The sequence below is a fragment of the Parambassis ranga genome, chromosome 1 (genome assembly GCF_900634625.1).
Source record: "Parambassis ranga chromosome 1, fParRan2.1, whole genome shotgun sequence".
Taxonomy (NCBI): Eukaryota; Metazoa; Chordata; class Actinopteri; family Ambassidae; genus Parambassis; species Parambassis ranga.
The window spans coordinates 22576556-22593146 of record NC_041022.1 but is presented as its reverse complement, the minus strand read 5'-3'; the positions used below and the strand labels follow the sequence as shown (position 1 = coordinate 22593146).

The following is a 16591-nucleotide window of genomic DNA, read 5'->3' as shown; positions in this document are numbered from 1 at the left end:
AGCAAGGATCCTACATCAGCGTGATCTCCCAAGGACAAAGAGTGGAAGTGAGTGTAATGTTTCATGTGCACAGGCAAATGTTTTAGACATGGATGTAATGGTTATGAAACTACTCTACCAAGGTGAAGTGAGGTCCTGAGAAGCAGGTATGAATAATACATGTTTTATACATAGATTTATATTTGATAAGCAGTTCATGCAGAATCATTTTAAGCAAAGAAAATGGTCACTGGTGCTAAGCAACTAAATCTATATATCAGAGTTTAAGGCAAACTAATTTCCCTCTAAGTAATCTATATTTTCTGTCATGCTTAATCAATATAATAATTGAATGAATAAAAAAAAAAGCAAATAAATATTAGTTGCAGCAATATATAGAATAGTAGAATATAGAATATGTGCCCTTTAATTTGAACAAAGGGACAGACGAAATGGATCAAAGGAGGTTTCTTTGGAATTTTACTGTCATTAGGTCTGCATGTAGGTTTCTGATGTGCCGTATGTATCTGTGAAATTAGTAAAATAGCTTTCAGATTCTTTAAATATTATAAGTAACATGAATGCCATTGCACATGTAATTACATCATAAGTTCCTCCTTTGTATCAGATGAGCCGCTTATTATCTACTTCTCCATCTGGTATTTCAAGTTTAGTTTGTATAGTTTAAAAAAGAGACCCAGGATCTACTCCACAACAAAATATAATTTAATGAATTCACTGTGTCAGTCACATATCTGTCTTGATGTAAAAAAAAAAAAAAAAAAAAAAGAAGAAGGAAATGATCCAGAACTCTTCTTTGTTGTGATGTAAGGCATGCAGTCTCCACAGGGCTTTGGACATTGAAAGCTACAGGTCATTACAGTAAGACACACAGACACTCAGCCACAAATACACACAAAAGCGCTCATAGCATCCACTCTTCTTGGGGCCTGATAAACATTTATTCTTTGCACATACAATGATTAGAGGTGGAAGTCATCACAACACCAAAAGTATAATAGTTCACAAATAGTAATAGGATACACTAATACTCCCGCAGGGGCTTCTTCTACCTTCTCCACTCTTGAGGAATAAATGGTTCGGTGCTGCGGGAATATTTGGACACGTGAGTTACACTGATAGTTGCACATAAAGGAGTTAGTAGCTTTGCACACTGTGTGAGCATGTTGCACGTAAAATGATGATGATTTTAACAGCCGTGACTCTTGCATTCAACCCTTTGCAGCAAGCCCTTTTGGAAGTGGATTGTAAAAATGAGTTTTATCATTCAGTAGTAAGGATGACCTTCATTTGGAAGTTACATTGAAATGCTGCTGTTGTAACCCTCATATAAAAAGTGCAGGCATTTATTTGTGTTTTTGGTGCAAAATCCTAATGACCTCTGGGGTTCAAAGTGGCTCAGCTATATAAATACAATTATATATTCGCCTCCATATAAAAATAAAATTAGCAATACATAAATATTGCACACCTAAGGAGCTTAGATTTATCTGATCATTGACAAGCTATTGAGGAAAATGTACAGACATGGAAATAATAAACCCTCTGGTGTAATATAAATAAATATTTGATTCTCCATGCATGCAGCATGTCTCTGGCTGTAGGTAGACCACGTGGGGCAGAGGTGGAGTCACGGCTGCCAAAGGGACATGGATTTGGGCAGTGCGGTGGGTGACAGTCACGGTGGAGCAGCAGGTAGTTCTTGAGGACAAACTGGACAGAGCTCCTTAGTGTTGCTGGGCATCCAGCTCCCTCTGGCGGCAGCCCACAGCAGTGATGAGGGCAGCTCCCTTACCGCTACCGTCCTCAGATAGCAGAAAGTTGACATCACATTTGGGGGCAAGATCCTTCACTGTTTGATGAAAGATCCGAGAGAAACTGAAGGAAGAGAACGAGAGAAAAGACAAATTAAGGAGCACGGTAGATTTCAACTTAAGTATAAACAACATACCCCATAGTCTGTCTGTCTTTTTCTGCATCTACACTCTAGTCTATTTTTCTCCTTGGTCTTACTGTGGGTGCAGCTTGTATAGTGTGCCATCCACGCCCACGGTGACGTCCAGGTGGTCCAGTCCTCTGTTCTCACGGATCTTGTCCACTACTGCAGCCATTCCGGCTCCGCAGATTTGAGCTGCACGGCGGGACACTGTGCCACACACCTCTTTAACGATAATACTGTCATCACAGGTGCTGTCGAGCCCCAGCTGCTGCAAGATCGCCCTGACCTGAAGCAGGGCCAGACGATCACTGTGGAGTGAAAGAGGCAGGGGGAGATGGAGTCAGAGGTCAGACAACAGCAGGAGAGTCACTGGATACCTTACAGCTGTTCCCAGCAGCTAAGGTAGGCTTAAACAGTGTATAAACGCTCAAGCCATCACATGGAGTCCGTCTACTCTTATAATTCTTAGTTGTGCCGTCTGACTTCATGCCACTTTTTTGAAAACAGTCTTAAATGATACTAGATCTTTTGAGCCACTGACTGTAAGAGATATTTACTGTACCACAGACTCTGTAGTGCGTCATTTTTATTAGATGTATATAACGATATTATAAAAATATTTTTCACTATGATAGGATTACTGATGGTGCATAAACTGGCCTACCGGGAGCACCAAAAGATCTACACAAAGGCACTCTCTACGGCTAAATTAGGTCATTACTGCAAACACATTGACAATAACTCCAATCATCTTTTCTCAACCATCAGCCACCTTTTTAAACCACAACCCCCTCACACAGTAATCACACTCTAGATCACTGCAACAAGTTCATAGATTTCTTCATATCCAAAATTGACAACATTCACTCCTCCCTTTCACCTTCAAACAGCTCCATCCCAACAAATGACACATTACAGTCACATCACAACACCTATCCCACTTCTCCACTACTATGCAGCAGGAGGTCAAAAACATCATCCACAGATCTCCAACCTCCCATCCCTTTCCAAGGTTTTACAAAAAGTTGTATTTGCCCAACTGTGCCACTCAGTGTCCCTCAGTACTGTGTGTGAACTGATTGGCTCACCTCTCTATTTGTGACAGGAACTTTGTCTCAAAGATGCCTCTGGTCTTGAGCGTCTCTGAAATCTGTCCCCGGAAGAGGAACCCACGTTTGGTCAGATCGATCAGAATCTGCCTGACGATCTCACCGAGGTACATTCCACTGCACATCTTCTCATATCTGAATTACACGAGAAAGAGATCTATTTTAGCAAACTGTAAAATGAGTATAAGTATTAAGCAGAGAACAGTGGTTTTCTGTCTGCTGCGAGAGTCAGTATTGATAAAATTGGAAAAGTTTTTGAACAACATCAGAGGAGTGTTGACACTGGAAGCCTCCTAACCTTTGTTTCCCTTCGTTGAGTGAGTTTTCATCCACTGCCTGGTCATACTTCGTCCTGATGTCATCCAGACAGCCATTGTCACCAAACGCCCCCCACTCCATATTGACACACATGCGGCCTTCCTTTCCGTCCACAATCTCGATGTTCTTCATTTCTTCCATGTAGCAGGCATTACTGCCTGTGCCTGGGACGATACACAACCATTCCATTTATCCTTAACCATGAAATGTACATTTTTAACTAAATACTCGCATTTCTAACTGCAACAGCACCTTTTAGAGATGAATGCAGGAAAGAAGAGATGCTTCACTCACCTGCAATCAGTCCGACCTCACAAGTGGGATCCTCATATGCACAGGTCATCATTGTCCCAACTGTGTCATTTACTATGGCAACCACATCCAGCTCAAACTCCTACATACAAACAACACAAGGGAAATTGGTCAGACGCCAAATACACAGTCAATCACATTTTTTTAGACAGACCTCACAGTTATAACCATGCATTGTATGTAAGCCAAAAAATCAACAAAGTGGATTCCATATTTGTTTGAATTTTAGGTTACCGTAATATAACATTAGTGGACTGTTTAATTTAGGTTATCGACGTCATAATACATTCCATAAGTTTAATTTATATTCAAGGATGCTATGTGTGTGTTTGCTTGTGTCAGTCAATCCTGAATTGCTATGTTTTGAAAAGGGATTAATACCAGGCATAGCAAAGGTCACACAGAGCTCAATGCAGTTCACTCACATTCTTAGGCAGACTATATAATAAAACACAAACTGTCTCAGACCTGCAAAGTTCAGAAGCTTTGCCAAACACACAGAAACACGGGATCATTGTTGTTGGCTTTCTCTGTGTTATTACATGCTATCAAAACAATAACCACACACTGCTCCAGTCCTGCACTGCTTTACCTGTCAGTTAATGATTTACTTTCAGATAATACTTACTGGATTCTCCATCTAAAAGAGTGAAATCGGCATATGAAACCAAGAGATGGCAATATGGGAATTCTGAATTTTGTAGATAACAAAAACATTGATCAGCAATCAATATATGATGTCTTCGATTAAAGAATTATCGACCACCCTGTATGATTCCTATAGTGGTGCTGGTCAGCCATAGATTTACACTTTACACACTAATTAGGGGGGCTATTTAGAGTGTGTAGCTGAAACTGCATTTCAGTCCAAAGGTGTCTATCTGTTGGAATTAGCACTTATGTGGTCATGTGACTGTGTGGCCCTTGAGTAGAATCTGCATATCTGCATATGCTGAGATCCTATTTTCATTAAGGAGGAGTTTAGATGAAGTGGTTAGGTATTCCTTCCCTTCAGATTCATTGAATTCTTTATAAATATAAAACTATTACTAATATATGTACAGTTAGAACATTGGACTGTAGTTATTCCTTGCTGTTCATATTGAGATGTGTGTATTTGTTGTACAGTTACCTCTTTCCTCTTGATTGCGTCTCGAAGAAGCTCCACTACGTCTTCACCCTCGCAGTCTGTGGCCTTGAAGCCTTTGGTCCATGTTACAAGGATGCCCTGTAGAGTACAAAGCATCAGATAAATAATCAAAAGAAGCTGGATAAAATAAAACTCACGCTTTAGTTAGTATAACTCTCGTCTCATTGCCAGATTGGCTCTAGTAAGAACATACTGCGTCCAGGCTGGTCTGATGGCAGGGGAAGGAGAAGGTGAAACCCAGTGGCAGTCGAGCACTTTTCATTCCCATGTAGTCCAGGAAATCAGAGATGCAGTGAACAATGTGGTCAAAAAGCTGGTAAGAGACATGATATCATGGTTTGTATATTGGCAGAAATGGTCACATCTGCTAATACAGGACAGGAATAAAGGAAGGTACTCAGGCCTAAGTCAATATAAAGGACTTCTGTTGGAAATGAATAAGAATCAGTTACCTCCTCTCCTGTGCCCTGCATGACCTCTATAGGAATAGCATAGATTTTGTTATGCATCTCCACCGTCCGTCTCTTCCCACTGCGAATCTTGACCAGAAGTACACGGAAGTTTGTCCCTCCAAGGTCCAAAGCAAGGAAGTCCCCATTTTCTGTAAGAAAGGAACTGTTAACCCAGGATCAAAGTGATCTTAATGTGTCAGCTCCCTGTAGAACTTTTGAAGACACACGTTATAAAATATTGTCGTATTTGTATGCTCTGCAGTTGAACAACCAACAATTCTACGTAGAAGTGACTTTTGATCACAGAGTACCTACCCTACCACTGTTGACTGAGGAAATTGAATGTAAGTTAAAAACATAACATGTTTTGGCAGTTTTCCAACAATTTGTTGGGACAGCATGAAGTATTGCTGCTCTGAGAATTATATCCTGGCTTGGTGATGTCATACACTTGCCTGAATTATTACATATGCAACATTTTGTTGTGTGAAATAATACATTTTATTTACTTAGATTGTTTCCCTAAAGATTAATATGACGTGGCTGTGTGTTATATAGTGCAATTCCAATGTCCTTCTACACCTCACTCTACAGTGTGTAGAAGTGTTATAGGGCTGGAAGAGAAAACAAACTTTACTACTGGTTTGCTCCTCCCGCACATCTCTGTATCTTTTTACTCACCTGTTCCATCTGGTGTACTTCGAACAAAGGTAGGCAGCATTTTGACAGTAGCTTCCTTGTGGGACTCCTTCTTCAGGCCTCTTTCAATCTCCACCTTCATCCGTTTCTTCACTTCTAACAGCTGAGTTTTGCTCAGCCGGAATTCTGCCAGTGTCTGCTGAATTTGGCGTGCCTGCTCCGTTAAACGGTACGCCACTGCTGTCACCATGGCTGCGCCTTTCGCACTCCCACTCTCAGACAGCAGGAAGCGGACATCTGAGTCTGGAACCAAGCGACGCACCGTCTTGTGCAGACGCCGAGCATATCTGTTCAGAGAGCAGAGATATGAGAAAACAACAAAAACCAAACAATGTCAGCATTGAATGGTAAACATATTCCTGCATAATCTCATTGAATGCACTCCAGCACATGACAGAACAATTCTGGACAACATGGCTAATGTCATCATCTGAATATGCAGTAAGTTTTGTTTGAGGTTCTTAGCCATGAACATTCTTGTAGGGGTCAATGTGCAGGGTTTTCTTACATCTTTTTTTTCTCATATTGAACAGAATATAAAGGCAGACTTTAGCAGTGCATGTTACCTTTTTCTCAAATATTCAGTTTGTGTCTTATGAAATACTCACTGAGGGTGCATCTTGTAAAGAGAACCATCAATGCCCACAGTGGTTCGAAGGCGCGCAACTCCTTTGTTGTCCTTTAGGCGAGAGAGGATAGCTCCCAGGGATGCAGAGATTAGATTAGCTGAGCGGAAGGACACAATGGTGCAGACATGCTGCACGGCCAGACAGTCTTCTTCTGAAGGCTCCACCCCGAGCCTCGTCAGGATTTCCATACATTTCTTCAACCCTTCTTTAGTCCTACAATAATAAACACACGTGTGCATCTTTGTATCTTATTTCTATGGGGAAACAATAGCTTGGAAAAAAGTTAACAGAAAACAGTTATAGGCTTTTTAAATATTCGTGAAACTTTCTTTTACAAAATAGATCCAATATATATTGTTTTTCTCTGCACTCACTTCTCAATGGCAGAAACATGTTTGGTCTCAATCTTTCCTCTCGTCAGTAGCTCAGGTGTGATCCGTCCCTCAAATAGAAGTCCCTCTTTGGCCATCTTGACCAGGATGAGTCGAACCAGCTCTCCCATGTACATCCCACTGGCCATCTTTTCAAAGCTGATCACAGAAGAACACAACAGCATGTTCAGGTTCACAACTTCTAAGTCGTTTTATTTTCTCTTCAAAGGCCCTCAGTAGCAAGTAGCAACATAGTAAAAAAACAAAGCCTTACAGCTGCTTTCCTGGGTTGGCGGACCCTCTGTCAATCTCTCGGTCAAATTCTGTGCGAATGTCCTCTAGGGACCCGTCATCCCCAAAGGCACCCCACTCAGTGTTGATGCACATCCGGCCCTCATCTCCTTCCACCAGGTCAATGTGACGCAGTTCCTCCATGTAGCAGGCGTTTGTTCCCGTTCCTGAAAAGATGCACATCTGCATGACTCCTGTTCTACATGTCCTTGGTTCTGTGAGATTCAGCAGGCAGAGTGCGTTGTCCTAATGATGGCAGGGTTGAGTTGTCGTACCTTCAGCGCCCCCACATGTAATACTGTGTGTATGGTTGTGTAGGTGCTTTGGACCCGCTGTGCTCTTTTCTCACGTAGTTGTCTGACAAATGAATATACCTGGATGGTTTGATATCTTATGAACAAGTAATTACCTCCCGCAATAGATAAGTGTGTAATTGACTCTAGGTGAAGTGTTTGCTCAGTAGGAGCGGGGACATGTTGGAGTACTGATAAAGAGAGGCTGCATACTTGACAAAGTCAGTTTGCAGATAATATTGGTGCAGGATTTGGTCTTTCTTGTTTTTTTTGTAAGCGAATGCTGGCCGAATTTCTGTAAATGCATAATAATGTAAATGAATCAGATTAACTCCACATATTCACCTATAATGATTCCCACTTCACAGCGTTGATCATCAAATCCACAAGTCATCATTGTGCCAACTGTATCGTTCACCACGGCCATGATGTCAGCTTCATAATCCTAAAGCAAGATCATGTTTATCTTAGAATTAAATCGACATTTGACTGAGATATATCTCTGTATTCACTATTTTGCAAAAGAACAAAAACTCACCCCTCGTTTCTTAATAGCCTTGTTCAGAAGCTTCACAACGTCTGCGCCTTCCACTCCACTGGCTTTAAACTTCTTTGTCCATGTCAGTAAGACAGCCTATAAAACAAGTACTTTTTATAAGGCTAACTTTCAATTACAGCTAGACAGGTTTGGAAGGTCTCAAATATCTGTTCATTAGTATTCCAAACACAGCAAGACCAGACACAGTGTCTCACAGTTCACCCTAATGATCAGGACATTCCTGTGTTTATCTTAGTACAACTAACAACAAAGGTTTCTTCCTACAAGTCATCATCAGTTTACACTTTATTAAGTAAACTAAGAGCTGACAACTTAGAAGAGAAAATGACCATTGCTATGTCATAACCTTGAAGTTCTGTTAAGACATGCAGCTGGAGGTTCCACAAATGTGTTTAACCTTGGCAGTCTACAGAAAGGGAAGTTATAAAATGTCCCTGTAGCACAGTTTACACTCCAAACTATACAACAGATTCTTTGAAGTGTTTACCTCATCCAGCTTGGTTTGGGCACAGGGGAAGGAGAACGTAAATCCCACAGGAAGCTTTTTATCTTTGATTTTTTGCTTCTCCATGAAGTCGCCCAGGCAATCAGCAACGTGGTCAAAGAGCTGTAGACAGAAAACGGACTCCATAGTAAACATACTATAATACTTTTCTCAAGCATTTAACATTAAATGAATGTAATGTTTTCTTTTATCCCATCACTTTATATAATCCTGATGTTATGCTTTCAAACTACTTCTTAAAAATGTATCATTCAGAATACACCTGTTTGTTAACAGTCCTGTTCATATATCACATTACATTTCTGGCCAGCTGTCCCTTCAGCATTTCATTAAACAGCATCTGTCTTGTTCTGTCTGTTTATATCATTCCATTAGCCAATCACACGGCTGTAGACAGTCACTCGTGTTTTGGTTATCACATTACATTTCGACTGCCAGCTGCTCTCCTCAAGTTCATTGTGGGTCAGCGTTAGTGAGTGACCTCACTGTCTTTACACCCGGTGTTACGGCAGAGGTCCTTTTTAACAACATGAGCCTCAGACCTACTTAAAACACAAGTGAGGGCAACATTTTATATACAGGGGAAGGTGATGAGGATCACAGCTTGAGGACATGTGACGAGGCATCATGTGTTTTTGTAGATATGCACTTCTAATTGTACCTACCTGTGTCCCACTCCCATGGATGATGTCATCAGGGGTATCATAGACCTGGCTCTCCATCTGAACTGGCTGCTTCTTGTCACGTGTCACTTTCACACGCAGGATTCTAAAATTTGACCCACCAAGATCCAGAGCTATGAAGTCACCCTTTTCTGTCAGATCAAGAGAGAAGTCAAACATTAGAGATTTTACTGCTATTCACCTGTTAAACATACAGCTTATCCTAAGGCTTTTCTATAGAGTCCGGACCAAACCAGAAAACAAGGTGCCTTATTTCACTGTGTGTCAGATGATGCTCTCCCCCCAAAAAGTGTATTATCTTAACTATCTATTATCATAAATGTATCAAAAATGTCATGGTTCAGTGAACATGAAGAAAAAATTGATTAGAGGATTGCTACTTGAACTCAGGGCCATCAGAATCAAAGGAATAGAATTTACTATAAATGTTAGCGCATCCATCAGCTATACCCAATTTGTCCTGTAGAGGGTCATGTGGGGCTGGACTCTATCCCAGCTGGCACTAGGGGGCAGTGAAAAACAAGAGCCTTGTCAATGTCTATCACTGTTTCTATTAACTGTAGCATACAATCAATAGTAAATAATTAAAACTAAATGTCTGTACTCATAGTTGACCTCTGGCTCCAAACAGAGAATGTCAGGAAGGGGTAGCATCTGTACTGAAGACACACAAAGTAACCTCTGTCAGGCTCTGCAACTCTTTTATGAGAGCAGAGCCGCCCGCCAGGTGCTGAGGTAGAGTGTCACTACGAGCTCAAATGTAAACTGACCCTCCTGAGAGAGGGAAGCGCTCAAATATAGAGTTTTAATTTAATCCAGTATAAAACAAACACACTGGATGTTACTGTCATGTTCAACCTACAGATCAATAGAAGCTGTAAAGTCCAGTTTAGTTCTTTTTTTAGGCCTTTATCTGATGCTGAATTACACTCAACTAAAATGAAAGCTAAGGATTAAGTGTCTTGAAACTTCATACTGGATGAGAACACATGATCAGTGTGTGGCTGCAGACCGGTACCCTTCAGTCCAATAGCACACTCTGCCTCCCAACAAAACAACGTTCCTCATTTAGTGCTACCATGGCTGCGTTGAGCTATTTATCCCCCTGACCTGAGTGGAATGAGATATGACCAGGCCTGACATACACGTGTTGCTGATTTGCTGCGTAACATGTGTCCATTCTATAGTCCGTGTTGGTGTATGTTTGTGTCTGTGTGTAGGTACTTTTTTCTTGTTTTAGTGGATATGAATGCTGGATTTCTGGTACTTGTTTCAGCAATGTAAAGTGAGGTTTCAAAGAAAGAACTTGTGAAGGCCTTCTCATTCATAACAAATCAATAGTGACGATGCATTAGGAAATGTGGGTACTGTTACAAGGTTCAAGCAATATACTGTGAAACTGAAAACAAGTGAAGGTGTGGTCATGGTCTGTTTGCAGTGGAAGATGGAGACAGAGTATTGACTGACGTAATGTTTGACTTTGGAACCCTCACTGCTTATTAGCTTCTATTGTTCACATTCACTTTAGTGAATCGGGTTAATGCTGCTTCACTAGTGCTGATCATTGTAAAATATATAATATAATAATACAGTTATAAAATGATCATTGTTTGTTATGGTCTGAGAAGACCAGCTGAGATTTTACAAATATAAAAGCAAAATGAGTTTGCTCTGAACTTGTAATCAAATTATTGAATTATTATTATGAATTATTTTGCCATATAGTGAAAATTTGCCAAATGTTTAAACTTGAGAATTTCAGTTTATATTATAATCAGAACAGGTCTAACAGCTACGAATCTGCTTGATTTTAGTTGTTGATGAGTTTAAAGTTGAGCCTGAAAGAAGGATGGCTTGATGGATTTTTCATTGATGTATTGACGGCGGGAATATAAAACTACTCCACCCAAACTCCGTTTTTACTTCCTGATGATTTTTTTCGAGCAGATAGCTGTCATCAGTGTTTGTTTACTTTTTCTTCTTCTTTTTCTCCCTTCATCTTCTTCTTTGAGTTGGTTAGAGGTTGGCAAACAACAAATTGCTGCATTACTGCCACCAGCTGGTTTGTTTGTAAACTGTCGCTGTCGTGAGAGTTTGCTGTGTTCAGTTGGCTTTAGTTTGATAAATCCTGTAGCGTGTGACCCCTCATCAGGAGCAGTAGAGAGATATTTTAGGATAACCTGGTCGTTACACTTTTATCTTTAGTAGCTTTCGCACTAAAATTATTACACAGTGAAGAATATTGTAATTTAGAATAGAATAGAATATGCTTTATTAATCCCTTTGGGAAGGTCCCTCAGGGACATTTATAAGCTGACAACTGTGATTTCATGTAGTTAAAACAAGCAAACTTTGATCAGATTACTTACTTTCACTGAAACTATTGACTGCAGCAGAAGGCCAGTTATCATTTATTCTTAAATCAGCTATGGTCATCCTCTCCATCATTGTCATTGCTGATTTAGCTGTCAAATATTTATCAGTTTTAAGTGTCACCATGGTTTTAACTTTGCCCTTTTCCTGATCCCCCTGCCCTCCGTGTAATTGTTGAAACCTGAGGCTATTTATAATGTGTGAGAAGGCCAGAGGCAGTCAGTGGCCTGTCCTGCTGCACTGGCCTTGTTCGGGCCTCAGCCTGTCTGAGAGGCACTTGTGGTGTTATTTCTGTGTACAGAGACTGTTTACCAGCGAGGAGTGGTGTGGTGTCTTAGAGGACATTTGGCACATTAGATTTGTCCTGTTTGTTGAAGATTGATGTAGAAAGAGCTTCTCATTGCAGGAGGAATGTACTTACTTCAGTATCCCCTAATGTCAGTGTATTAGTTTTTTTTTATAACTACTATTCTATACAGATCATTTTTTACAAAGCCACAAAATGATGAATCTAATAAATAATGCACAGTTACTGGTATAATCACCTTGTAACAGCCTTTAATGATAGAAGGCCAGTCTTCAGGTTTGCAGTCATATCTATTTAATTTGCAAAGGTCTTTTAATTAAGATGTTTCCATCAGGCAGTGGTTGTGCATTATGAGATGAATGCAGCTTGTGATCAAATTCTTTGAACTGTTTGGCCCCCTGTTGCTAAAACAATAGTGACCTACTGAGTCCAAATCCAGAGCACAAACACAAAGAGGCTTATGTCACAGAACAGGCCTGGCAATTTTAACACATCAGCACATTTTTAGAGCCAAATAGAAGCAGTATACATCAGGCTGTCCTTTACTTGCTTACAGTATAGATAGACTGTATATAGTATAACACAGGTGCCATACCCTTTGTTGAAGAGCAATAGTTAAGCCACAACACAGTCCTGGAGTTGTAATTTACAAATTCAGTGATGCATAACAATGAAAGTATTCATTTGCCATGCTTGTCCTGCACATCTAGATTTTTTGAAATGTAGTATTTTTTGAGCTGTTTAATAGGTGCTGATCAGTAGAATGGTGTCAATGTTCATGCCATATTTCTGATGAGTTTCATTAGTGCAATGTCCAACTCATCATTCACACTGTACCTGATCCATCAGGGATGGACCTGACAAAGGTGGGCAGCATCTTGACTGTGGCGGTGGCGTTGGTGTCACGGCCGAGCCCATTTTCCATTTCCCTGCGGAACCGGTACATGAGGTCCTTCAGCGTCTCGTCCGAGAAACGCATGGAGTACAGGTACTTGTCAATCTGAAGAATAAGAGACACAAAGAGGGGGGACATTTTATTTGACATTATAAATATACACACACACGTTTGGATTGTTTACCTCTACCACACACATTGTGTTGTGTGCACTGCAGATTGTATTACACCTTACTTCACTATTAATTGCCTTGCAGCCATGTTGGAGAATTGAACTAAAAAAGATCAATAAATGGATTCACTTACCACAAAGCTGTCACGCTCAACCTGCTTTAAATCAGGATACCTGACCTGCATTAACCACAACTGATGTGCTACAAAATAAGGCCCTTTAATTATTTATTAAGTATTTAATTATTGAAATCAATTTAAACAATTAGATCAACAGCATATTTGTTTTTGTTTTGTTTTTGTTTAAAGCCATACTGTTGTATCACAGCTGATGCACCTAATTAATGAAATGTTAGCAGGGTTTGGCACAGGACATTCTTTTGTTATTGTTACATAATCACACAGTCGGTGTGTGCCATAGGGGAGTCCACACAGTTGTTTCTCATCAAGCTAGTCTCACTGACAAATCTGTTATTAGTCCGAAGAATAAACTGATATTAATTGTCTTAGCAAAAAGAAAGTGATAGCAAAAAAGCCTCTTTTAATCTTGGTCTTTTTGAAGGCACTTCAGGCGGTTTATATTCATCCAAGTAGTCAAAATCTCTCTCCTTCCTTTTTAACAGTAGATTTTATAAAATTGCGTTATAATATAGAATATGTTTAATAGCTATATTACAATATTTAATTGAATTGTGGCATCTTTTTGCATGGAGCATAATTTTGTTCTCTCTCTCTTTCTCTAAATTGACAGACAGAGAATTTACTCGTCACAACCAAAATGTTTCGCTAAAATTGTGCTTGGCTGTTAATAAGGACGTTGGAGTATATTCTTCATTATGATCACTCTGCTCATTTTACAGTCATTTTGGCAACTGCTGACCCGACCTCATGCCTACATGTGGTCGCAGTAAATCAGTCCATTGCAGGCTTTACATGGTGATGATGGGAACTTTCATCCTTTCGAGGAAACTCAGTACAAACTGATATTAGTTCCACTAACCTACTTCAGTAGAGTCACGTGTATCTACTGCATTGTGACATCACTCATGACATCATGAATCGTTCACCTCTTCCCTATTTGTTTTGACTTGTCCCCAGGGAACATCTCTCTGGTCTGCCCTCTTGTCCAATGGTTAAATTGTACTGAACCGAAGGTCACTTTAAATGTCAGCCATAGGCTCAAGCTCAGATTTCACTCATGGAAATGTTCAGCTACGTACAAAAAGAATAATGCAGTCAATAGTAACAAGATGCAACAGGAGGGAACTACAATAAAAGTGTGTAGAAAAAAAACCCCACAAGGAATGAGGGGGTTTTAAAGCTCCTTACTTTTCACCACATCCCCTTACAGACACCTGTCTGCTTCAGACGCCATGGCAACCATTGCTCCGGAAGCAATGAGGGACTGTCTGCAGCACCATTAATGACCACAGCCCTTCACAAGGACATCCATGTCAAATTTTGCTAATCCTTCAACAAAGCCAAAAAATAATTAAATCCAAATTGGACTTTATCATGGCTTCCTCTCTGCTGTCAGTCCCAAATGCTGCATCATCCTCTCCCAACCTGATACACCCCACAGGCTCAATTCTAAAATGCACTTACTACTAACCGGCATCCATGGCTGTCCCCTTTACTGTCACATTTGAAACCAGTTCTACACCAAAGGTTCACTGTTGCAGTTAAAAGCTGCTCTCACTCACCTTTTTGAGCTGATCATCCTTCAACTCGGTGAAGTAGTAGGCCAGAAGCTGAGCCGCTATCATCCTGCCTGCACGTCCGCCAGGAACAGTCAGCTACTATGAGGTGGTTACAGAGTAAAAAAGGAAAGAAAGGAAGACCAATGTCTGTTCTCTCCTGTCCCCCCACACTGATCCCTCTTTATCCTGAAGTGGAAAAAGAAGTAGGCCTTAGCTGAGCTCTGTGGCAAGGCAAGGTTAAAAGGAAAAAGTCTAGTGAAACAGAGTGCAGCAGCAGTCGTGCCTGCTAGTCTGCGACAGGCAGCAGTCACAACCACATACACATTCACACTTAAACACACATTACACACACACACACAGGCTGGGTTTGACCGTGCCTCCTCCCTCTGAGCTGCTAGCTCCCTGTTAGCTCTGGGGAGATGTAACAGCTCGGCACTGGAATGGTGGTTCTGCTATGCCCTGCCCCCACTGAGCCCTCTGATTGGCTGAACAGAGGATGTGAAGGCGAGGAAGGAGGGGAGGAGCAGATGAGCACAGGGGGGCAGCAGGGGAGTGAGGAAAGGAGAAAGAGGGGGAGGACACTGTGAGGAAGGAGGAAGCTGCATCTACATGATGACCAGAGACTTCCCCCAGTCGGCACGTCTCACATGTTGCCATGGTACCCAGAGGTGGACGTGCAGAGGGGCAGGGCAACCACCCAGTGATGTCATCAATTCTCTTCTTACTGCAACATGCTCAGCATCAGCTGTAGGGCAATACATATGTAGTAAACTGCAACATCAAGCCTTCTACTCACATGTCATTACAGAGACACTGCTCATGACTGATGGCTTCTTATCTGCTGCGACACATGGCCCACCCACACTGAAAGGACACTGAAGGGCATGGCTTCAAAATGTATTTAATAACTAAACCTCATCACTTATTTTTGCTTTTTCAATGCAAGCTTCATTAGCAGGGCTGTTCTAGAGCCTTTAATGATGGGTCATTAAGAATAGTATGTACTCATAAATGCATTATCTTGTGGTGTTATACTTAAATGATGCATGAAGAATACCTCTAATAACACAAGCTCCCAAAGACGAATTTGGGGAAAGAAATTCTCAAAAGAGAAGAAAAGTATTTTTCTTCTTTCTTCAAAATGATCCCTGTTTTTTATCTAGTTATTAACTTTCAGGGGTAAAAAAGTGACCACTTAGAAAGCACATACAAAAGCTAGTGCTGCCTGCCTTCTGGCACACTGAGAAGCTTTCTGTCAGGTTTCATATTTATAACCCTATATCTCCAAATGTTGTTTGTCTGCATCACGTATCTCAATCCATAAACTGTCAGTAACTTAATAATCCACGCGCCTTTCAATCAAGCAGTAAGTGAACCATTGGCATTAATATATATAGTATTATATATGATAAATTGGAGTTTTGTCCTGAAACATTAGCTACACATTAATCTGTACCTTTATTTTCTTTGCAACACTTTCCATGATTTCTCCCTTCTCAGTTAAAGACAACACATGTTTTGAATCCCCTCTAAGAATAGCTAATGAGTCGTGATGCAACAGATCTTAGTATTGCTATACATAGAGATGACCCCTCCACTCTCCCCTCTGCAGCTCTGTTACGTCACCACGCTGTGCGTAAAACAAGCCATGTCTGCTGACTCAATGACGTGCGCACCTTCTGATGTCTCTTTTTCCCCTCCCTGACATGTTATTTAGGACTTCCCTCTCTAATTTTTATCATTGCTAGCCACATCCCTCCTCCTCGTGTGTCCCATCAGCAGGCTGCAGTCATGAGATAATGAGTTCAGGAATGACAAAAAGGGCTTCCCTGTAC

At 40.8% G+C, this 16591-nt stretch overlaps 1 protein-coding gene across 5 annotated transcripts; it reads right to left on the bottom strand.

Annotated features, from left to right (window-relative positions):
* Positions 1–906: 906 nt before the first annotated feature.
* LOC114438813 (hexokinase-1) lies at positions 907–15216 on the bottom strand. 5 transcript variants are annotated; one of them, XM_028410392.1, is made up of 20 exons: positions 15115–15216; positions 14760–14942; positions 12828–12990; positions 9293–9441; positions 8610–8729; positions 8102–8197; positions 7909–8008; positions 7254–7437; positions 6983–7138; positions 6588–6821; positions 5962–6266; positions 5281–5429; positions 5022–5141; positions 4811–4906; positions 4307–4318; positions 3661–3760; positions 3347–3530; positions 3028–3183; positions 2014–2247; positions 1728–1878 (listed from the first exon to the last, which is right to left on the bottom strand). In XM_028410392.1, the coding sequence occupies exons 2-20, from the start codon at positions 14820–14822 to the stop codon at positions 1728–1730; spliced, it is 2772 nt and encodes a 923-aa protein (XP_028266193.1). In that variant the 5' UTR covers positions 14823–14942; positions 15115–15216. The 5 variants fall into 5 exon arrangements, 4 of the variants coding, with proteins under 4 accessions (XP_028266200.1, XP_028266220.1, XP_028266193.1 ...); XM_028410399.1 differs by having other exon boundaries at positions 907–1878; positions 14760–15194; XM_028410408.1 differs by lacking the exon at positions 4307–4318 and having other exon boundaries at positions 14760–15195.
* Between the last annotated feature and the right edge of the window lie 1375 nt (positions 15217–16591).